General features: G+C 43.8%; 1 protein-coding gene across 5 annotated transcripts in view; it reads left to right on the top strand.

Moving 5' to 3' along the window:
• The window catches only part of BPTF (bromodomain PHD finger transcription factor), a 161,263-nt gene that overhangs the window by 90,635 nt on the left and 46,370 nt on the right, over positions 1-24,258 (top strand). For all 5 annotated transcript variants that reach the window (XM_049778810.1, XM_049778795.1, XM_049778801.1 and 2 more), the window contains 8 exons: positions 2,561-2,690; positions 3,558-3,696; positions 8,141-8,317; positions 8,753-10,991; positions 18,463-18,587; positions 20,328-20,456; positions 22,200-22,350; positions 23,060-23,102. In XM_049778810.1, coding sequence (XP_049634767.1) covers positions 2,561-2,690; positions 3,558-3,696; positions 8,141-8,317; positions 8,753-10,991; positions 18,463-18,587; positions 20,328-20,456; positions 22,200-22,350; positions 23,060-23,102 — 3,133 coding nt within the window. The remainder of the gene's footprint in view (positions 1-2,560; positions 2,691-3,557; positions 3,697-8,140; positions 8,318-8,752; positions 10,992-18,462; positions 18,588-20,327; positions 20,457-22,199; positions 22,351-23,059; positions 23,103-24,258) is intronic.

Below are 24,258 nucleotides of genomic sequence, written 5' to 3'. Positions count from 1 at the left end.
CACAGTTTGGAGGTAGCCAGAGGCAAGCAGTGCCCTTGGGATGGAGCTTTCTTCTCTGGGTGGGGAAGGGTCTTTAGACTGTCTAGCCAAAGCCTCGCCTTTTTGTCACATCTTTTTCCTGGCAGGTGGCAGAGAGAGCAGAGGAATTTCCCCCAGGATAGCTGCCCTCACCTGCCCATCTCAGGAAGGTGAAGCCTTGGCATTTGGTGAGGAGAGTTGGCATCTTCCCTGTGAGAATACACAGCACCCCTACCCACCTATGAGCACCCAGTGTGTCGCTGTGGATCTTCCCACATAGTACTCTCTGGGATTGCTTCATTGCTTTGCTGGGTCTGGCCTTTCAGAGGTGCTTCAAACTGAACCTATATAAAGTCTGTGGTGGGCCAGGAGACATACCACAGCAGGGAGGGCATTTGCCTTGCACGCAGCCAACCTGGGTTCAATCTCCGGCATCCCATATGGTCCTCCGAGTCCTGCCAGGAGTGATTCCTTAGCACAGAACTAGGAGTAACCCCTCAGCACTGCTGAGTATGGCCCCTAAACAAAAACAAACATCTGTTTGGAATTGCTACTTGATCTCAACTTTTTGGCTCCCTCCTGACTGGTGTCCTTGGATGGTTAAGTCAACCATCATCCTTGACATATAGATCTTGTCCTACCCAAGTCCATGGCAAGTTAGGCAAGTTGATGCTATCAGAGGCAGTAAGTTAGTCCCTAATTGGACCCTCACACCTTTTGCCTCCTGGCGTTAATTGTGACTCTGGCATGAATGAAGTTGTGTGCACTTGGTAAGGGGGGTGAGTTCATAGCTGGAGGCAGCTTCCAGGCAACAAAGTTTTCTTGAAAGTAGAAATGGGTCTAAAGTTGGATTTGGGTGGACAGGTGATGATTAAAAAAGAATTAAGTCCCTTATCTCTAAAAATTCTTTGACATCTCTTAGTTGACATAAGATCTCTTTCCACATAATTTAGATACAAATTTGGCTCTTCAGGGGAAGGATGGGATAAACAACTCACTGACCACCAAGACAACACCCCCTGTCATAGGTTTTTGATTAATGCCCCAACTTACGGGAAATAGCCCCTTGCACAAAATTCTAATCTTTTTTTAAATTTTATTTATTTATTTATTTTGGTTTTTGGGTCACACCCAGCAGCGCTCAGGGGTAACTCCTGGCTCTACACTCAGAAATTGCTCCTGGCAGGCTCGGGGGACCATATAGAATGCTAAGGTTGAACAACCCTCCATCTGCATGCAAGGCAAACGCCCTACCTCCATGCTATCTCCCCGGCCCCAATTTTAATCATCTTAATGTTGAAATTCACTGTAGGCCTTCGCCCTCCTATCTGCCGAATGCAGAAACCCCTTTATGCCTGCAGAGACAGGGCTCTGCCTGTGCCGAGTGATGTGGAACCCCAACAGCAGTGTGGTACTTCCTTCTTTGCCTAGCTTCAGTCAGGAGCCCCTTTCTCTCAACATTTACAGCCCTGGATTCATGTCAGCAGATACCTTGAATGCTTTAAAATCCTTTCTGTGTAACACAGGAAAGAGTCAAATATTGGTTAATAAGAATGAAATGTGGCATTTGTTGCTTCCTTTTCAGGGGTAATTGGTAACTGGTTTAGTAAGTTAGGGTGAGTTCATGCATTTAATTATTTAAAAGATCAATTTATTCTGGTATAGAAAGATAACACTGGTATAGTGATTCATTGATTAAAAACATGGGGCTGGTGTGACCTGATAGTGCAGCAGGAGGGCATTTGTCTTGCAGTGATTCACCAAGGTTCCATTCCCGGTACCATTACGGTTCTCCGGACACCACTAGGACTGGTCCCTGAGTACAGAAACAGGAGTAAGATCCGAGGACTACCTACTATGGCCCCTTAAAAACTAAACAGCTAGGGCTGGAGCAGTAGTACATCGGGTAGGGCACTTGCCTTACCTACTAGGTTTGATCCCTGGCTTCCCAAATTGTCCCTAAGCCCATCAGGAATAACTCCTGAATGCAGAGCCAGTAGTAATCCTGAACATTGCCGGATGTGGCCCATAAACCAAAAACAACAATTTGGAGCTAGAGAAATAGGTCAGAGGTGCCAGCATCAAGTCTAATCCCCAGCACTGCTTTGACCCCAGAATATCACCTGTGTAGTACTAGAGACCCCCAGGCTTGCTGGGCTCAAACAGTACTGTGAAACACAAAACCTAGTATTGCTCTCTAGAGCAATTGCTTTGGGAGGCCCAGAGAAATTGCTCTGAGCAGGCTGTGCCCAAAACTCAGCCAAACAATAACCAGACCAAAAGTGGGATATAACTGTGCTAAAATGTGTCATGTCTATGAAACTACAAAGCAGAAAAGACATCATCAGAAATAAATAGGCATATTTTTGTAAGGGAGGACATGTGGAGCATGTTCTGCTCTTGCCCTTTTTGAGATATTTGATCTTTCTTGTTATGGACACATACATCTTTATCTGCGTTGTAGGATGACTAACCAATCTTTAATTTCCAGTGCTTCCCCCCCCATCTCTCATTTATTAAAATTACTGTAATTTTCTCTAAGGTTACATAGGATGACATCGATTGAAAGAGAAGAAAAAGAGAAAGTGAAAAAAAAGGAGAAAAAACAAGAAGAAGAAGAAACAATGCAGCAGGCTACCTGGGTCAAATACACATTTCCTGTTAAACATCAGGTAATTTTTATAAGAATCTTTTTATTACATATTTATTTTTGGTGATACTAGACTGTGCTTCAGGGCTGTTCCTGGCTGCATGTCACATTTGGGAGATCATACAGTGCCAGGGATTGGACTCAGGTCTCCTGCACTGCAGAACATGCACTTCAGTACTTTGAGCCATCTCCTTGGTCCAATAGTCTTAAAAATAGTGTCTTGGGGCCAGAGCAGTGGCACAAGCAGTAAGACATTTGCCTTGCCAGCGCTAGCCTAGGCCGGACCACGGTTCTATTCCCCGGCATCCCATATGGTCCCCCTAGCCAGGAGCAATTTCTAAGCACATAGCTCAGAGTGACCCCTGAGAGGCAATGGGTGTGTCCTTAAAAAAAAAATAGTGTCTTCTAAGGTTTTCTGAACTTTATTTTACAACTAAGAATACTTTCTAAAAAAAAAAAAAAAAAAAAAAAAGAATACTTTCTAATTGGTACTGGAGTGGTACTCCACAGCGTAGGACCTAGCCTGCCTTGCACACAGCCAAGCCCTACTCAGGAGTAATTCCTGAGTTGAAGCCAAACGCAAGCAAGCCCAAGGCACAGCCAGGCAATCTCAGTGTAGTTGAAAGTACTACGTTTTTTTATAAGCTTAGGTTTACATTACTAGAAATAGGTGGACTTATGGGCCAGTTTGTGAAAATAATTCAGAGCTAAAATTTTGTTACATTTTTGATGTTAGAAGTATAAACATTTTATATGCCTTAAAATAATGATAAATGTGATTGCCTTGCTGTTGATTTTGCTTAGTAAAAATGTATAATTATATAAAGCTACAGTGCTTTAGAAATCTGTCCTTTTTTAATCAGATTTTTTTTTTTTTTATTTATGCCAGGTTTGGAAACAAAAAGGAGAGGAATACAGAGTAACAGGATATGGTGGCTGGAGCTGGATTAGTAAAACTCATGTTTATAGGTTTGTTCCTAAATTGCCAGGCAATACTAATGTGAATTACAGAAAGTCAATAGAAGGAAGTAAGTTGTTTTTCATTCATAATTATCTCTGATTTGTATTCTTTCTTTAATCCGTGCAATGTACTGGCCATATTTTTAGAGAGTTTTTCTCAAATTTGTAGTAGAATATGCAAAATTATATGGTTGTTATGTAAATTATAAACTCTAAAATTTAATTTTTATATTGCATTAAATCATAAGATTTGAGATCTAGAATTTTATTTACACCAAGATGAAGACAATAGGGCCCTTTAATTTATTTATTTGGCTGTTTGGGTCACACCTATGTCAGTCAGGTATTACTCCTGACCCAGTGCTTAATGATCATTCCTGATGGTGTGCAGGGGAATCTTGTGATGCCAAGAATCAACCCCGCCCAAAAAAAAAAAGAATCCCAGGCTTCTGCACATAAAGGAAATGCTCCAGCCAGAATAGATAGAATTCTTGAAAACTATAAATCATAAAAGGTCTTGTCCTACTTACTTTTCTACTTTTCTTTAGTGTGATATTAGTTGACCCACCTAATGTGTGGGAAGATTGCGATAGATTGTGGAAGTTGTTCGGTGTAAAATGGTTATCACTCGATCACTTTCTTTTGTTTGTTTTGATTTGGGGCCATACCCCTGTGATCCTTGGGTTGCTTCTAGCTCAGTGCTCCTGAGTCACTCCCAGCAATTCTCTGGTACCAGGGTCAGCACTGGGCCTCTCACTTGAAAACCATCTGTTCTTTGTCCAAAAAGCTATCTTTCTGGAACCTCTAAACATAAATAGTAAGAATTTTGGAGGACCACACTTAGTGGTGTTCAGGTTTACTCTTGACTCTGTAGTCAGGGGTCATTCCTGGCAGGCTCTGGATACCATATGAGATGCCAGGGATCAAACCCGGCTTGACCATGTGCAAGGCAAATGTCCTACCTGCTATCCTGTCACTCCAGCCCAAATAATAAGAATTTTGGAAGGTTCCTTTAAATTTATTTATAGGGATTAGATTCTTGCATATTGTAGACATTTCAGAACGTCAAAACTTTTACCTAATGTATTCAAACTAAATGTCCATTATAGTTCCAAATGACTATTAAATTTTTTGTTATTTGTTTTTCTGTTTTGGAGCACATTCAGCAGCACTCAGGTGTTACTCCTGGCTCTGCATTCAGGTAGAAGTAGGGGACCAATTCAGAGGTACTTCCTTCCAGTCCATGGTTGACAAGAACAAGCAAAGAAAAATTATCCTGAATAGAAGTAGAAAGCAGTTACTCCAACAGAAAGAAAGATAGCATAATATACACTGTTAGCCTAAATGCAATAGGAATTACTGTTATGAAGGCAGCAGTGCACATCAGTTCAAAATCTCAGGACTAGATGGGCAATAGAGAAAAGCAGGTCAGAGTTTGGTTGAATATTATGAGACCAGAATTGGGAGAAAGAGAGAGAGAAGAGAGAAGAAAGAGAGAGAAGAGAGAGAGATAGATATCCAGGATCACTCCTAGAGGGGCTTGGACCCCATATGTGGTACTGAGGATCAAACCTGAATTTGCTGAATATAAGACAAGCACCCTACCTGCTGTATCTGTTCTGGCCCCATATCTTTCTTGTATCTAACATCTCATCTGACTATAGATTTGTCAGAGTTTTCAGTGGGGGGAGACAGACAACTTCAAACATTTTATAGATGTTCCATTCTATCCCCTTTCTTCCCCTTCCCCACATTGTTGGGACAATTGAAGGCCTCAGCCTTGCTGATTGTACTCACACACTGTTCTGGGCTGTGCTCATACTCTTGTAGTTTGTACTAGCAATTGCTCTTTATTGTGGTGGTGTTATACTCAGCATATCACTGTACCCTATACAACAGTTCAGATTTTGGGAAGAGAGACAGTGCGGAGACTTGAACCCCAGACCTCAGACCTTCCAGGTTAAACATCTCCTACCAAGCAATATCATGTGTCAAGGGATTCTGACAGGTTCTTAAAGGTTCTTAGAGCATACCACTATTTTATAAAACTTTTTGAATACCAGAAAAATATTAGAAAATGTTAACCAAGAGAATTTTTTGTTTTGTTTTTGTTTTTGGGTCACACCTAGTGATGTTGAGGGGTTACTACTGGCTGTGCATTCAGAAATTATTCCTCGTAGGCATGTTGAATCATATGTGATGCTGGGGAATGAATCTTGGTTACCACATGTAAGACAGTTAAATGCCCAACCCACTGTGCTATCACTAGGATGAATTTTTGCGTACGTTGGTGTGTAGAAGATGAGTATTTGCCTCACACTTGGCCATGCTTGGGACCACATGTGATCGAACCAAAATTGACTTTGCAAACTAAGAGTCTTAGTCCTTGTACTTTTTTTTTTTTTTTTTGCCACATCTTGCAGCACTTGTGTTACTCCTGGTTCTGTACTCAGAAATTACTTCTGGCAGGCTCAGGGACCACATGGGATGCAGGAGAACAAGCCTGGTTGGGTTGGCTAGGTGCAAGGCAAATGTTCTATCCATTGCGCTGTCGCTTCGGTCCCAACCCTTGTACTATTTTTTTGGCCCACTTTCAACCTTTTCCCTCCACACTGGGGTTGAACCCAAGGCCTCATCCATGCAAAGCAAGTATTCTCCCTCTGAGCAACACATTTCTGTGACTCCTAGGACTAGTGACTGCATATTCACTAATACTGTGTGGATCAAGAACTGAGTATGTGTTATTTGTCCTGCATTCCTTTAGCCAAACACAAAAATAGGTGCCCACATTGCTGGATCTTTAGGATATCTGAGTTTAAGTGAAGAATACTTTCATCTGCCTTTTAGTAAAAATGCTTCCAAAGCCCAAGAAGTTTCCTTTGAACAGTAGTTCTATTTTATGGGTTTAAATTTTTTATTTTTGAGTGTCCGAGTAGACAAGAAGAAAGTAAATCACTCCTGTGGCACCATCTTTTGACCTCACCACTTCCTAGACTGTCACCCTTACTGGAATTGCCATTGTCCTTTGTTTCCTGAGGACCTTTTCCTTTTTATGTGTAAAGCAAATCCAAGAAATCCTGTAATTTACCACAAATTGTGCGTAAATTGGACATTTTCCCCATAAACATCACATTACACCAACTAACGGTATTATACTCAATCTCTGACTCAAGATTTGTACCAGATTATTACCACCTTTGCCTCAGAGATGCCTTTCACTGTTGGAAGTGAATGGATTCAAGATAAGGCCCATGCTCCCTCCCTCCCTCCCTCCCTCCCTCCCTCCCTCCCTCCCTCCCTCCCCCTCCCTCCCTCCCTCTCTCTCTCTCTCTCTCTCTCTCTCTCTCTCTCTCTCTCTCTCTCTCTCTCCCTCCCTCTCTCTCTCATATCTTATTGCTTTCTTTCTTTCATTTTTTGGGTTTTTGGGTCACATGGCTCTCGGGTTACTACTGGCTCTGCAACAGAGAAATCACCTGGGGAACCCATGAGGGATACCAGGAATCGAACCAGGTCCTTCCCGGGTTGGCCGCATGCAAGGCAAATGCCCAATCGCTGTGCTATCTCTACGGCTTCTTACTGCATTTCTTAATTTTTCTTATTTTCAACAATGATGCAGCCTTGACTATTCTCACTCTAGAATCCTGGACTATATATAAGAATTTTTGTTGTTGTTGTTTTTGGGTCACACCCAGCAGCGCTCAGGGGTTACTCCTGGCTCTGTGCTCAGAAATCGCCCCTGGTAGGCACAGGGGACCATATGGGATGCTGGAATTCAAACCACCATCCTTCTGGATGTAAGGCAAACACCCTACCTCCATGCTATCTCTCCGGTCCCAGGATTTTTAGGGGGATTGATTACAGAAATTTCCCTATGCCCTTTTTACTTCATGGCAGGGCTTCATGGCCTTTATTTCATCCTAATACAGTTCTGTGACACAGAATATGTCAAAAAAAAATGTATGTTTTCTGGGGTTTTAATTCAATATTTTTGAAGCAGGTTGGAATAAGTTTTATAAGTAAAGATCTCTGAAACTCATCTAGAATGCAGCCAAGGCTTTTTAAGGTTTAGAGGAGCCAAGCATATCAAAGCATGTAATAGTGAGTGTCAGAGAGACAGTACAGGTGTTGAGGTTTGTATGTATGTATCTGATCCTAGTTGGATCTCTGGTGCCATGTGGTCCTTCAAGTATCACCCACATCGCTCAGATACCCTAGTGATTCTCAGCACTGCATCTTCAAGTCCTGGCATTGAGCCAGGGACCCATTTACTGAGACTGTGTAGAGAAGTCTCAAGCCTCCCAACTCCTTCCATCTCTGTTCCACCTCCCCCCAAAAAGAGCATCCAGTATAACCCACATAATTGTCTTCAGCTTTCATCTTTATGCTTAACAAACCCAAGTTGAATTTATTGAATTTGTTGGGCAGTACTTGGTAATTTTTCACTGAGGTGTGTGTATTTAATTGCTTATATAACAAGGTAGCTGAAATTACTATAAATTTGGTCCCTTTTAGCCATAAATAATATGGATGAAAATATGGAAGAATCCGATAGAAGGAAAAGTCCACGAAGTCCCAAAAAAATAAAAATAGAGTCTGATTCCGAGAAAGTTGAGGTCAAAGATTCCGAGTCCGAAAAAGGAATAGACCAAAATGAAATGGAGATTTCAAGGATTACTGAGAAGGACCAAGGTAAGTAGAGTCCTGTGTGGCAGGCTGCTTTGGGGAGAGGACTGGATCTATTCATGCCGCAGAAAAAGCACTGTGTTCTCCTTATTAAAGCATATTCCTTCATATGCTCCTTTCATTCCTGGTGGGGCCTGCTTGGGTGACCTTACATGGTACTGAGATCGAACCCATGTCAGATGCATATTAAACAGGTGCTTTAACTGCTGTACTGTTTCACCAGCTCCATGTTGTATTTGACATTTTGTGAAACTCAGCCCTGTTCATTGATCCTTTTAAGTAATGTATCAGGACTTGGAAATCCAAGTGTATAAATCCAAGTATATAACTAAAGCTTTTGAATGAAAATAAGAAAAAATGAAAGATTTCTAAAAAAAAATAATTAAGAATTCCACATTTCAGGCTGAAATTTCACGTGTCTACAAATGTCTGTTTTCACAGATGTCAAAGAAGTTTTGGATTCTGACAACGATAAATCCTGTAAGGAAGAACCAATGGAAGTAGAATCCCATATAAATTGTCAGAAAGACACTCAAGTAGATGTGGTTAATGTTAGTGAGGGTTTTCATCTAAGGACTAGTTATAAAAAGAAAATTAAATCCTCCAAACTAGATGGACTTCTCGAAAGGAGAATTAAGCAGTTTACACTGGAAGAAAAACAGCGCCTTGAAAAAATGAAGATGGAAGGTGGGACTAAGGGGCTAGGAACACCCTCTACAAGTTCTTTGAAAAGTCTCCCTGAGGTATCAGGAACGATGAAAACAAAAGAAGCATGTCAGAGTGATGGACTTAGACAAGAGACAAGTCCTGACGCTGCAAGTACTGATAAATCTGAAGACGTGACCCAGGAATGCTCACAGAGTGATTCCTTGGTTCTTGGAGTCGGTAATTCTGATCCTGCAACAAATAAACATTCTCTGAAAGATCAAATGCTAGATGATGGTTCCATTCAGAATCCAGAAACAAAATGTCAGAAGCAAAATTCTGTTGAAAACGAAATGGACTTGAGTCCCTCAGAAACTGCCAGTGCAGGTCAGGATTCTATAAACACGAAAACAAAAGGAAGTGGCCTTCTCATTGAGGAGGACTCGAAACTAGCCAGCACCAATGATATCAGTACTTCGATCTACAAGAACAAAAAAACACTCCTAGAGGAAGATGTCGACACCATGGTTTCTCCTTCCCAGAGTCTTTCTCCTTCACTTCAATCAATAGCTAAAAGTACTGGTGACAGAGATACCCCACCTCTGTCAAAAGCTGTGGACTCAGAAGGAAAACTGGGGTGTGACTCTGAATATAACAGCACTTTGGAAAACAGTTCTGATACCATGTCTGTTCAAGACAGCAGTGAAGAAGATATGATTGTCCAGAACAGCAGTGAGAGTAATGCTGAGCAAGCTTGTGAAGACATGCAGCCGTTGACGCAACAACTGGTTTCCGAGAAGCCCACTGGGAACTGCGCTGACAGGCTACAGGATAAAGTAACTGAGGCAAATGGTCAGAAGCTCGAGGAGAAACCAGTCAACAAATGCAGTGACCCAGTAAACCTCAAAAATCTCGCCGACAGAAAGAGCTTTGAACATCAGGAATCTGAAAGGCGAGGCCAGAAAGCTAGCACCTTTCAAGTAAATGGGAGAGAGCACAAACCTAAAGGGTATTTGAAAGGAGCCCCCGAGAGTAAAGAAGTGAGTTGTGATGTTGAACCCAAGATTAATAACATCAATAAAGCTTTCCCTGACAATGAGACGAAGACTTCGACCATCAAAGATGATGCTGTGAAGCCTTTCATGAATGGTGACGTGGTCATGGAAGAGCTGAATGAAAATAACAACTTAGAAACAAAACTGCGATCAGCAGGTGGCGAAGGGGACTCCCGAGAGAGTCTCGAACCTGTGCCTCCTGGTAGGGAGTCTGGGAGTGAGCACCCCTCCATGCCACCGCCACCACCTTCTTGTGCCACCAATCAGGAGGAAGATATGGAAGTGGACACCTCAGAAACCAAGAAAACAAGTCCATCTCCGGTTCCGTCGGGAGAGGAATCAAACCTCAGCAATGATTTCATTGGTGAGAACGGTCCACTTATCCTCAAGGATGAGAATGTCAATGGAGAACCGAGGAGGAAGACGGTCATCACCGAAGTCACCACCTTGACATCCACGGTGGCCACAGAATCCAAGACTGTCATCAAGGTCGCCAAAGGCGATAAGCAGACTGTGGTCTCGTCCACAGAAAACTGTGCCAAATCCACCGTCACCACCACCACCACCACGGTCACCAAGCTGTCCACACCGTCCTCGGACAGCGGTGTGGACATTATCTCCGTAAAAGAGCAGAGCAGAACAGTGGTCACCACGACGGTGACTGACTCGCTGACCACGGCAGGGGGCACGCTGATCACATCCATGACCGTAAGCAAAGAGTACTCCACGAGAGACAAAGTGAAGCTCATGAAGTTCTCGCGGCCCAAGAAGACGCGCTCAGGTACTGCTCTGCCATCCTATAGAAAGTTTGTCACTAAGAGCAGCAAGAAGAGCATTTTTGTTCTGCCTAATGATGACTTAAAAAAATTGGCCAGAAAAGGAGGCATCCGAGAAGTCCCTTATTTTAACTATAATGCCAAACCCGCCCTGGATATATGGCCATATCCTTCTCCTAGACCGACCTTTGGTATCACTTGGAGGTATGTTCTTTAAAATGTGTTTGGGGAACGAAGGGAGGACGTTTTAAAGGAATTTTATAATGAAAAACATGTGATGGTCGAGATAAACTGGGAAAGTATATATGTCACAGCCTAAATCATGATGGAAACAAAGACTCAAAAAGTTCTTGGCCAGCTGGTAGGTATTAAAGTTTACTTAGGGGAAATATTTAAAGAAATGTATAAGAAAAATGTTATTAAATAAAACCTCTAAAAGGAAAAAAAATTTTTTTACAGGAGGTTAAAGAACATGTCAAACATGACCTTTTGCTGTCTAACTTTACAAGTTATTACCATGTGTTTGCTCTGGGAGTTAGATAATCACAGACTTGGATAACATTTGTATTTTAATCATTAGATGACTCATAAAAATGTAAAGCTTAAGAAATGTGCCTATGATTAATAGACACTTCATCATTATATATGTATGACATGTATTGCTTGATAAGCAGTTCTAGAAGTGTTCTGATTAAAGAATTGATATTTGGGGGCCGGAGAGAGCATGGAGGTTAAAGCATTTGCCTTGCATGCAGAGGGACGGTGGTTCGAATCCCGGCGTCCCACATGTTCCCCCGAGCCTGCCAGGAGCGATTTCTGAGCACAGAGCCAGGAGTAATCCCTAAGCACTGCCAGGTGTGACCCCAAAACAAAACAAAACAAAACAAAAAGAATTGGTATTTGGGGACCATTGCCTTGCACAAAGCCAAACCAGGCTCAATCTCCAGCACCCTGTATAGTTCCCTAAGCCCAGCTTGGAGTGATCCCTGAGTACAGAGCTACGTATAAATCTTGAGAACTGAGTATGGCCAGTTCTTTGTGGGTATGGCCCCCATACAATGAAAGATTTGCAAAATCCTGCAAGAAATCAGTTATGCCTTTATCACAGTTCATGGATTTGTAGACTTTTTCTGCACTTTTTCTGCTTTCTTCATTGAGAGCAGACCCAGACTGTAGCCCTGACTCTCCTCCAGGTAACCTTTTTCCTATTGGAGAAGTTACTATGTACGATTACTGTACTGAGAGACACGTGGCAGTTGTGGCAGTGTGGCATCAGCTTTCTGCTCTTTCCTATTCTGGAATGAGGATGAAGGTTGGCTCCCAGCCTGTTCTGATCAGGTGTTGCCCATGGCCAATAACATCCACAAGGTGGTTTTCAGGAGCCTTGTGTTCATGTTCACTGTGACCACAACAGTATCTCTTTAGTTTAATCTCTCCTAGTTTGATGCAGGGGTATACCTTTCTTTATGCTTTAAACAGATAATTGTCTTTAAATACATGCTAATAACATATTTTTTTGGTTTTTGGGTCACACCCAGCAGCGCTCAGGGGTCACTCCTGGCTCTACACTCAGGAATCGCTCCTGGCAGGATCGGGGTACCATATGGGATGCTGGGATTCAAACCACTGTCCTTCTAGTTGCAAGGCAAACAAACACCTTACCTCCATGCTATCTCTCCAGCCCCAACATGCTAATAACATCTTAATTTAAGAGTAATGTAATTCTATATAAGAGAGACAAGTAATTAATTATGTTATTCTAGCCTCTATAATGCATCTTTCTTTTTTTTGTTTTTTGTTTTTTGTTTTTTTGGGTCACACCCGGTGGTGCTCAGGGGTTACTCCTGGCTGTCTGCTCAGAAATAGCTCCTGGCAGGTACGGGGGACCATATGGGACACCGGGATTCGAACCAACCACCTTTGGTTCTGGATCGGCTGCTTGCAAGGCAAACGCCATTGTGCTATCTCTCCGGTCCCCTAATGCATCTTTCAAAACACAGGTTGCTATAAAAATTCTTGCATGGGGGGCCGGAGAGATAGCATGGAGGTAAGGCATTTGCCTTGCATGCAGGAGTGATTTCTGAGCATAGAGCCAGGAGTAACCCCTGAGCGCTGCTGGTTATGACTCAAAAACAAACAAACAAAAATCCTTGCATGGGAGATTGTTTTTAGATTTACACGTGATTGAAATAGGTCTAGTACTTGGAGTAGTAGTTATGAACACCAAGAGAGCATGTCTGATCTTTAGGCCAAGCAACATTGACAAAGCGAAATGTGTCCCATCAACTCTTTAGGGCTTTTTCCCTCCACACAAAAAAGTCCATTCCCTGCAGCACCTCTTCCTCCAGGTCTTGATTCGGTTTCTTCATCACTCTGAGCTAAGAGTGGCTCCTCGGTGCTGCCAGAGGGACCCTCTTGTGCAGATGTCTCCTGTTACTAGTGTGACCGAGCTGAGCCAGGATCAAGGACTCAACCTAGTTAGGATGTGTTAACAGCTGCAGAGCAAAAAGAGGAAAGCTTTTGTCCTCTCTGCCACATCTCTGAGAAGATGGGCCCAACCAACACTGATACCTTTCCAGGTGGCCTTAATAGAAATCATCTCCAGGGCCCGGAGAGATAGCACAGTGGCGTTTGCCTTGCAAGTAGCCGATCCAGGACCAAAGGTGGTTGGTTCGAATCCCGGTGTCCCATAGGGTCCCCCATGCCTGCCAGGAGCTATTTCTGAGCAGACAGCCAGGAGTGACCCCTGAGCACTGCCGGGTGTGGCCCAAAAACCAAAAAAAAAAAAGAAGAAAGAAAGAAAAGGAATCATCTCCAATCGTTCTATCATCCTGCCAGCTGACCCTCTGCATTCTGGCTTCTGTCTTATCCCCTTATATCTGCTTCATCTCATGCTGCCCCTCCGCATCCCTCCCTTAACCTCCCCCCCCTGTGGCCAGAGTATGCCAGGCAAGATATTAGGGAAGAGGTGTGTGTGTGCATATTTGCACACTTTTCTCCTAGCACATCACCTCTTGCTTCAGTCAGCTTCTCCACATCTTGGTTCTTGGAGATGACAAGAAAACTGTCTTCACCCCTGAGATCACGCCACTGCCCCTCCTGTGTGCTTTCCTTTGCAGCAACTCCTAACTAAACTCTTATTGTATCCCCAGTTCTTTATATGGAGGGTGCTATATGTCTTCTGGTCTGTTTTTGGTTTTTGTTTTTTTTTTTTTTTTTCCTCCTGTGCCAGAGCTGAAACCTTACACTTGCAAGGCAAGCTAGATCCCCAACCCTCAGGGAGCATTAGTGAATGAAGAATGAGTGAATCGGCTGATAATGCATAAGACTGTTTCTCACTGGTGTTATTTCTGTTAGAGGGAGAGGTGATTTGGGGGAGATTTTGATTTTTGATTTGAGGCTCACACTTAGTTCTCCTGGGCTGTTTACAGCAGTATTCAAGGAACCATGCAGTAGAGGATTTCAAACAGTGGTCAGCCACTGTAAGTCAAGTGCTTTAAACCCCTTTACTATCTCTGCAGCCCCAAATAGGGGTGTTTTAAAGCTGTGTGACCAAAGAGGTGAGAATAGAGAGAGGATAGAAGTGAACTTTTATTTTTGTTTTTTTGGGGTCACACCTGGCGGCACTCAAGGATTACTTCTGGCTCTGCACTCAAAAATTGCTCCTGGGCCCGGAGAGATAGCACAGCGGCGTTTGCCTTGCAAGCAGCACATCCAGGACCAAAGGTGGTTGGTTCGAATCCCGGTGTCCCATATGGTCCCCCGTGCCTGCCAGGAGCTATTTCTGAGCAGACAGCCAGGAGTAACCCCTGAGCACCTCCGGGTGTTGCCCAAAAACCAAAAACCAAAAAAAAAAAAAAAAAAATTGCTTCTGGCTCGGGGACCATATGGGATGCTGGGGATTAAACTGGCATCCTCCTAGGTCAGCCGTGTGCAAGGCAAAGGCCCTACTGTTGTGCTACCATATCGGCCCCAGGAGTGAACTTTTCTTTTTTGTTCTTTTTTCTTTTTTTTTTTCTTTTTTGGTTTTTGGGCCACACCCGGAGGTGCTCAGGGGTTACTCCTGGCTGTCTGCTCAGAAATAGTTCCTGGCAGGCACAGGGGACCATATGGGACACTGGGATTCGAACCAACCACCTTAGGTCCTGGATCGGCTGCTTGCAAGGCAAACGCCGCTGTGCTATCTCTCCGGGCCCAGGAGTGAACTTTTCTCTCCAAAGTTGCTTTATCGAATAAGTCCAAAGTTCCCTAGATTTTTTTTTTTTAATTTGAACATGGTGGTTACAATTGTTCATAATACAGCTGATTGGAGCATTTAGTGATCTAATAACCAATTCCATCACCAATGTGATTTTCTTTGTAGCCATTGTCATGTTTCCCACCCATCATCCCCCATACCCACCCTCTTAACAGGCACAAATTTATTGTATCTGCTTATTTCAACAAACTGGCTAATTGAATTATGGAAAAATATTTCGGTGAATAAAAATTTGTGAAAAGTATTGGAGGGGCCGGAGAGATAGCATGGAGGTAAGGCGTGTGCCTTTCATGCAGAAGGTCATTGGTTCAAATCCCGGCATCCCATATGGTCCCCCGTGCCTGCCAGGAGTGATTTCTGAGCATGGAGCCAGAAGTAACCCCTGTGCACTGTGCCGGGTGTGATCCAAAAACCAATATAGATATAGATATAGATATAGATATAGATATAGGAGTCATTGATGATTTACAAGGCTGTTTCTTGCTAGTTCAGCCTGTTGTGCTGTTGTTGCTAATTGAGTGTAGTTGGCTACTTTACCAACTAATTTTGTGTGCTCCTACTGGGCCTTTGGAATTTGGAGATGTTCTGAGGCCAACATACTCCCCAGGAAGTCTAGGAGCTGAAGAATGAGGCCAGTTAGTTCAGTGGCTTGGCCTGGCTGGGCTGGCAGCTCTTCTGAGCTGTGTGGTGAAGCTAGGCCATAGCATATATGATGTATGTTGGTGTTGGTGTGACTATTTGGGCTTCTGTCAGTCCAGGGGTTGGAGTGGGGTGAGTGGGAGTGGAGTGGGAGAGAAGCAGCCCACTCCCACTTTGAGAAGGTCCCAGAGCTCTCAGCCCTGAAGACCTATGTATGTTTGTACCTGAAATTTTCAATGACTTGGCAATCTTGCAGAGATTAGTCACAAAGCAAAGAAGTTGAGTCATTTGTATGGCTATAGCTATGGGATTGTGGGCACAGCTTTTCGGATTTCGACAAGGCAGGGACTCAGCCCACTCCCTCCTGAAGTGCCCAAGTTTTCACCCTGAAGAACATGTACCATGAGTTTCAGCGATTTGGCTCCCATCTCTTCTGAATTCGTGGTGGAGCCTAGGCCATTGTTTACCTGGGTGCAGCTGTGGAATGTGCAGTTCCCTGGTCCTTTCTATATGGCATAGCCTGGGAGTGACAGACTTGCTCCCTCTCTGGGGACATCTTTGCACTAGTGAACATTTTTCCTCTAATTTAACAGTGAAGAAAAGAATGCTGCTGCAGGTGGACATAGGGGACATTGAGAAATTGCCTATACAGAAAATGAGCACAGAGGCTGGGCTTCGGTCCCTGTTACTGCTTGGAGTGGCCAGAGAATACACAAAGAGTAGTCTCTGAGCACTCCTAGTGTATCTCCCAGGACAAAAAATATAGGTTAGGTCTTTATCTTCTTTACATTATTCCTTTTTTATCTTAGTGTCAAGGCTTGAAAGCTTTGGGACTGAAGAGAGAATATAGAGGTCAAGGCTTTGTGCAACTGCTTTGTGTTCGATTCCCAGCACCATATATGGTTCCCTGACCATCACTGGGTGTGACCCCAACCTAAAGATATTAAAAATAAATTGGAACAAAATTGAATCATGACCCTTTAAATGTAACTTATTTAAAATTTATCTCTCTGAGGGTCAGAGAGATGGCATAACAGATAAGTCATTTCCCTTACACAGCTGACCTTGGTTTGATCCCCAGCATCCACTAAGAGTAACTCTTGAATTTAGAGCCAGGAGTAAGTCCTCAGCACTGTTGGGTGTGCCCTCTGAAAAAAAGATATTTATTTTTAAGCAGGCATAGCAGAATGGTTAAAGGCTTGTGTTGCAAATGGCAAACTGGGGTTTGATCTTCAGCATCCCATATGGTCTCAACCCCGCCAGTGGTGAGCCCTGAACACAGAACCCTAAGCACTGTTTGGATATAGCCCAGAAATTAAAAAAAAAAAAATCCCAAATATTTTATCTTTGACCCCTGTTGGAAGAAATTTAGTCTTTGAAGGTTTTCTTCATTGCAGTCTGCCATTATGTCCAAGTATATAGAGCTGTCAATAATGGAGAATTCGGGGCTGGAGAGATAGCATGGAGGTAAGGCGTTTGCCTTGTATCCTGAAGGACGGTGGTTCAAATCCTGGCATCCATAAGGTCCCTGAGCCTGCCAGGAGTGATTTCTGAGCGTAGAGTCATGAGTAATCCCTGAGCGCTGCTGGGTGTGACCCAAAAACCAACAACAACAACAAAAAAAGAAATTTCAATAACCTAGACTGCTTGAAAATGTCCCCTAGGGCCGGAGAGATAGCATGGAGGTAAGGCGTTTGCCTCTCATGCAAAAGGTCATCGGTTCGAATCCCGGCGTCCCATATGGTCCCCTGTGCTTTCCAGGAGTGACTTCTGAGCATGGAGCCAGGAGTAACTCCTGAGCACTGCCGGGTGAGACCCAAAAACCAAAAAAAAAAAATGTCCCCTAGAAAGCACATTTTAAGACTTGATTTCATTTGTACACAAAACCCATACTTAAAAAAAAAAAAGAACATATTAAATTCCTTTGTCTCCTGATTAGCGATTAATTAATACAGCAAAATATTGTCATTTTTTTGATATACATTGCATTATGGAATCCCCAAACACACACTGGTTTTGGTCATCTGCAGTTCTGGGTGTTGTCACTCCTTGGCCTTCTACGAAGTAAGTCCCTTACCTGCCACTTTCTCTCTAAGACTCTCAGTGGTTTTAAGTTGTCTGCAATTGTGTCATCCATTTCAGAATTACCACTTGAAAATGTCTTATATGGGCCCGGAGAGATAGCACAGTGGCGTTTGCCTTGCAAGGAGCTGATCCAGGACCAAAGGTGGTTGGTTCAAATCCCGGTGTCCCATATGGTCCCCTGTGCCTGCCAGGAGCTATTTCGGAGCATACAGCCAGGAGTGGCCCCCGAGCACTGCTGGGTGTGGCCCAAAAACAAAAAGAAAAAAGAAAAAAAAAGTCTTATGAATTTTGAGGTATTTTTTGTTTTCTGTTTTACTTCTTTGAGGAGATTTTCATAATTTCTGCAAAAATCAGCAGCCAACTAAGTCTGATCCCTCGCATTACATATGTCCCCTGACCACACAGCTAGCAGTAAGCCCCAAGCATCCCTGGCTGTGGCTCAGTCCCCTCTCTTCCCTTCAAATAAAATAAAAGGATGTAAAATAAAAGAGAACGAAAAATACATGGGTGAAAAAGAGAGTCATAGAATAGCCATATGCCGACAAACTTATAGTCGCCCATGGCATGAAATAGTCACCCATGACTATTAATATTAATAGACTATTAATAGCATGACTATTTAAGCCATAATACAAAAACCGAAGCATTGACATTGTGGCTGTTTCTCTCTGTGGGGTGGCTGTCGTCCTTCAGGTACAGGCTTCAGACCGTGAAGTCCTTAGCCGGAGTGAGCCTCATGCTGCGGCTGCTGTGGGCCAGTCTGCGGTGGGATGACATGGCTGCCAAGGCCCCTCCAGGAGGGGCCACCACGCGGACAGGTGAGCAGGCTTAACTCCACATTTCGGTTGACACGATAACAAATACTGAGTAACCCACTTCCTGGTAAGCATGTCTAATATTCCCAGAATATCATACTCCCATGATAACCTGAGCCAGCCTATGACCTGCCCTCCTGGGGTCCCAGAGGGTCAGTACTGACTGTCATCGATGAGTCCCTCAGAATGAGCCAGACATTTCCAGAAAACAGAATGGAAATTGTTGAAATAGGACCATCTGGAGCCCAGGGGAGCTGCTTCAGCCATTCTTTTAGTAAAATTTTCCCGGGATTGGGGCTGGAGCGATATTACAGCCATATAGGGCACTTGCCTTGCACGCAGCCAACCCAGGCTCAATCCTCTGCATCCTACTAAGAGTGATTCCTGAGCAGAAAGCTAGTAATAACCCCTGAGCACTGCAGGTGGCCCCCATACCAAAAAAAAAATTTCCCAGGGTGTTATTACTGGTACAAAATGTGCCACTGGAATAAAGTCGCATCCAAGTGACATTTCTTCTTGCTTAGATATTGTAACATGTTTCATTGAGAAATAAATAATTGTAACTAGTAGAGTGCCTGTCTCGAATACAGGCAGTGGATGAGAAGGGGGTAGAGGGGAATGTTACACTGGTGAAGGGGGTGTTCTGTTTCTGAGTGTAACTCAACTATGATCATGTTACTTAAATAAAAAATATATTGGGGCCGGCGAGGTGGCGCTAGAGGTAAGGTTCTGCCTTGCAAGCGTTAGCCAAGGAAGGACTGTGGTTAGATCCCCCAGCGTCCCATATGGTCACTCCAAGCCAGGGGCAATTTCTGAGCGCTTAGCCAGAAGTAACCCCTGAGCATCAAACGGGTGTGGCCCAAAAAACTAATACGTATGTATGTGTGTGTGTGTGTGTGTGTGTGTGTGTGTATTTTTTTTTTTTAAAGAAATAATGGGCCCGGAGAGATAGCACAGCGGTGCTTGCCTTGCAAGCAGCCGATCCAGAACCTAAGGTGGTTGGTTTGAATCCCGGTGTCTCATATGGTCCCCCGTGCCTGCCAGGAGCTATTTCTGAGCAGGCAGCCAGGAGTAACCCCTGAGCACCGCCGGGGTGACCCAAAAACAAACAAAAAAAGAGAGAAATAAATAATTGTATGATTGTAGCTAGCAATGCAATGGTCTTAAAAATCATGAAATGAGAGGCCAGAATGATAGCTCAGCAGTATGGCGTTTGCCTGGCACACGGCCAACGTGGGATGGACCTAGATTCAATACCCCAGATGCAATACCCAGCATCCCATGTAGTACCCCAAGCCTGCCAGGAGCAATTTCTGAGCACAGCATCCCATGTAGTACCCCAAGCCTGCCAGGAGCAATTTCTGAGCACAGAGCCAAGAGTAACCCTTGAGAGCTGCCATGTGAGACCACAAAACAAAAATAAATAAAAAAAAAAAGCATGAATTGGGGGCTGGAGCAATAGCACAGTGGGCAAGCCTTGAATATAGCTGATCCAACTTTGATCTCTGGCATTTTATATGATCCCTCAAGCCTGCCAGAAGTGATTTCTTAGCACAGAGCCTGAAGTACCTAACCCCTGAGCGCTGTCAGGTGTGGCCCAAAAAATGGGGGGAAAATCATGACTTGGTCAAATCTTTCCAAAGGTACATTCTACATCTATCTCTTCAAAAGCACCACATGCACTTTTGTAGTCTTCCAATATTTTAGGTGGTTATTAATACTTTGTGAATTAAATCACCATAGAAACATCTGAAACTGAAATCACAACAACCGAAATTATCAAGAGGCGAGATGTTGGTCCTTACGGCATTCGATCTGAGTACTGCATTCGGAAAATCATTTGCCCCATTGGAGTTCCAGAAGCACCTAAAGGTATGGGATAATGAGGCCTTCCCACCATTTCTGATCTCTTAACATCTTTTAATTTGAAATTTGATCCTGATCAATTGTCTCCTTTGTTCTCCTCTATTCAACTTTTTGGAAATAACATTTTTCTACTATAAGTAACATTTTAAAATATTTAACGGCATAGGGGCCAGAGTGATAGTACCGTGAGGAAATTGCTTACCTTGCACACAGCCAACTCACTTTCATTCCTTAGTATCGCATATGGTCCCCCAAGCACTACCACGAGTATCTGAGCACAGAAACTGGATAAACCTTAAGCTCTGCCGGGTATGGCCCCAAAACAAACAAAACCAAAAAAAGATATTTTTATGTAGCAAATACTGTTACCTATGGGCATAGAGTTCCACAGGGAGCCAGGAGAAAATTCAGTAGGCTGAATGCATGTTTTACATGTGGTAGGACCATGTTGGATCCCCAGAAAGGCTTGGTCGTTCCCTAAGCCCAGACAGGTATGGCCAAAAACAATAAAAGGAACTCAAAGAAACATTTCTAGAGGACTTACCAGGTAAGTCCTAGGTAACAAGTATTTAGATTTTGCTTCTATACTGTGGCAAGGAAAATGTTACAGTGGTGTCAGTAAGATTAGAAAATTAGTAAGGGATGATATAGGAAAAGCAATTTTAATACTGTTCTGCAAATAATTGTAAATCTCTGGCTAGAAAATCATTTTTTCATTTTTTTTTTGTTTTTTTTGGTTTTTTTTTGTTTTTTTTTGGGGGGGGGTTGGTGGTTTTTGGGTCACACCCGGCAGCGCTCAGGGGTTATTCCTGGCTCCAGGCTCAGAAATCGCTCCTGGCAGGCACGGGGGACCATATGGGATGCCAGGATTCGAACCGATGACCTCCTGCATGAAAGGCAAATGCCTTACCTCCATGCTATCTCTCTGGCCCCATAGAAAATCATTTTTTCATCCAAAATATAAAAGCAAGTCAATAATTTTGTTGCTATAAATATGTTGGCGGGGGAATCTGTTAAAAAAACATGTAAAGGGTGATCCCTGAGCACAAAGCTAGGAGTAAGCCCTGAACATCACTGGGTTTGGGTTCCCCTGCCTCCCTCCCCACCCACCCCCTAAAAAAGGGAAAGGAATAAAGATAGATGTAAGAAACCATTGAAGAGATAGTGCAAAGGGCTGGAGTGCAAGTCCTGCATGTGGGTGCCCTGGGCTCAGTCCTGGCATCACATGATTCCCATGTATCATGTTCAGGAACCTGCTCTATCATTGCCCTCTGTTCCCTCTCACCTCAAGAGAAAAATAAAGAAACACATACAAGAAGGTGCTGTCCTTCAATCCAAATAAACGATTTCACTACAGTCGGTAGTCCCCTGATATGTACGTTTAATTTCAGAAACTTGCTGGCCGGCATTCTCTGAGAGCCGCAGTCGGTCTCAGCACATTGATGCCGTAACATGATCTTCTTTGTGCTTTTAACTTTCCAGGAACCCTCCCTGGACGGGTAGGACACCCTCCCTAGCCACTCTGCTTCCTGTCATCATTCCCAATTCCAGGCAAACACATAGTATTTGCCTTTCTCTCACTGTGTCTTTGTGGGGTTCATGCTGCCACCTTTCTTAAAGAGTCTGGGGCAGAGGGCATTTAGGAACACTCACCTCCTTTGCCAGGCCAGTATTTGTGAGGAAAGAAGCCAGAAGTACTGTCATTTCAAAAGATCTGTTGTGTAAAGTTCTTTGATTTATTTTCCAAAGAAACACCGACCCCTCAGAGGAAAGGCCTTCGATCCAGTGCCTTGCGGCCAAAGAGACCCGAGACACCCAAGCAGAGCGGCCCTGTCATCATTGAGACCTGGGTGGCCGAGGAGGAGTTGGAATTATGGGAGATCAGGGCCTTTGCTGAGAGGTACGGAAACAGTTCCTGGGTGACTCGGTCCCATTGGTTTATTTAGTATTTCAGGAATAAGAGTCACCCCTCAGTTTATCCAGTTTGTCCTGTTTCTTTTATTCCACCTTTTGATTCTATAGCTAGAGCCTGTTCTTCATCTTAATGGATTTCTCTCCAGTTGTCAGTTTCTAATGAGAATGCTTTGAATGCTTGTTTTTTTTTTTTTGGTTTTTTTTTTTTTTTTTTTTTTTTTTTTTTTTTTTTTGTTTTTTGGGCCACACCCGGTAACGCGCAGGGGTTACTCCTGGCTATGCGCTCAGAAGTCGCTCCTGGCTTGGGGGACCATATGGGACGCCGGGGGATCGAACCGCGGTCCGTCTCCTAGGCTAGCGCAGGTAAGGCAGGCACCTTACCTCCAGCGCCACCGCCCGGCCCCTTGAATGCTTGTTTAACATAAAATCAAAATAATTTCATGCCGGGCTGGCCTAATAACCTGGAGGTGTATGCCCTTTGCTTTCCAGCAGCTGACTGGGATTTAAAACCTGGTGCCCCACCTGGGCCCCCAAGCTCTGCCAGGAGTAATTCATGAGCACAGATCCAGGAGCATCACAGGGTGTGACCTTAAAATCAAATAAAGAAAGAGAAAAACATTTTTATCTAATGTTGGCAGGATGGCAGGTGTCTAGAAGGGACGTTTCTGACAAATTCTGCCTTTATTCCCCTGCAGGGTGGAGAAAGAAAAAGCCCAGGCCGTGGAGCAGCAGGCCAAGGTCAGTGATGGTGACGCAGAGGCCCTAGGGGCCCAGCTGGGGCCGACCTCAGCAGCAGCACTTGGCTGTCCCTTGAGTGGGCAAGTGGGTACCAGCGCCACCTGGCAACGAGTTGTTGTTGGCCACATTCCTGTGTGCCCAAAGCACTGGGATTATATTCTCAACTGCATTGTTGTTTTGGGGAGAGCAAGATTGGGAGGTTCGCTTTGTTTGATTTGGGGGTGTGGGGGAAGGAGTATCGGGATGAAATCCAGAGCCTCATTTACTCAGGGCATGTGTTATGCTTCTAAGTTACATTCCTGCTCATGAGTTTGTTTAGTTTCTTTGTTTGGTTTTTGTTTTTTGGGGTTTTGGGGGGGAAGGCAACACCCAAACACTTGGGTTATTCTTGGCTCTGCACTCAGAAGTTACTCCTGGGACCGTAGAGATAGCACAGTGGTAGGGCATTTGCCTTGCATGTGGCCGACCAGGGAGAGACCCTGTTCGATTTTCGGCACCCACATGATTCCCCGGCCTGCCAGGGGTCATTTCTGAGTTCAGAGCCAGGAGTAACCCCTGAGCACCGCTGAGTGTGGCCCAACAACCAATCAATCAATTAACTAATAAATACAGTTTTCATTTAAGGGTTTTAAGAAAAATTAAGGACAATTATTGTAATAATGCCCAGAGACAATAGAAATGAGGGCTGGAAGGACTGGCTCAATATAGGCATATCAGGCATTTGGGGGGGGGGGGCCTTGGTGATTGGTGGGTGGTGAATGTTGCATTGGTGAAGGAGGGATATTCTGAAGGAATTTATGAAGGAAACCCAACTACAATCATGTTTGTAATCATGGTACTTAAATAAAGATTTTATATAAAATAAATAAAGTTAAAAAAAATTACTCCTGACAGACTCGTGGGACCTGATGGGATGCTGAGGATCAAACCCGGGTCGGCCATGTTGCAAAGCAAACACCCTACCAGCTGTGCGATTTACCTCTCTGGCTCGGCTCCTCTTTTGTGTTTATTTTTACTTTTAGTGCTTGAAAACTAGCTCTCTTTATACCACTTCACCTTCTTAGACTAGTCAGGCTGTTAGTTTGCAAAATGTATGTATGCACTGTTTGATTTTTTTATTTTATTTATTTATTTATTTATTTATTTTTTGTATTTT

The sequence above is a fragment of the Suncus etruscus genome, chromosome 1 (genome assembly GCF_024139225.1).
Source record: "Suncus etruscus isolate mSunEtr1 chromosome 1, mSunEtr1.pri.cur, whole genome shotgun sequence".
Taxonomy (NCBI): Eukaryota; Metazoa; Chordata; class Mammalia; order Eulipotyphla; family Soricidae; genus Suncus; species Suncus etruscus.
Note: the sequence above shows the minus strand (reverse complement) of the source record. Positions and strands in the feature narration are given on the sequence as shown.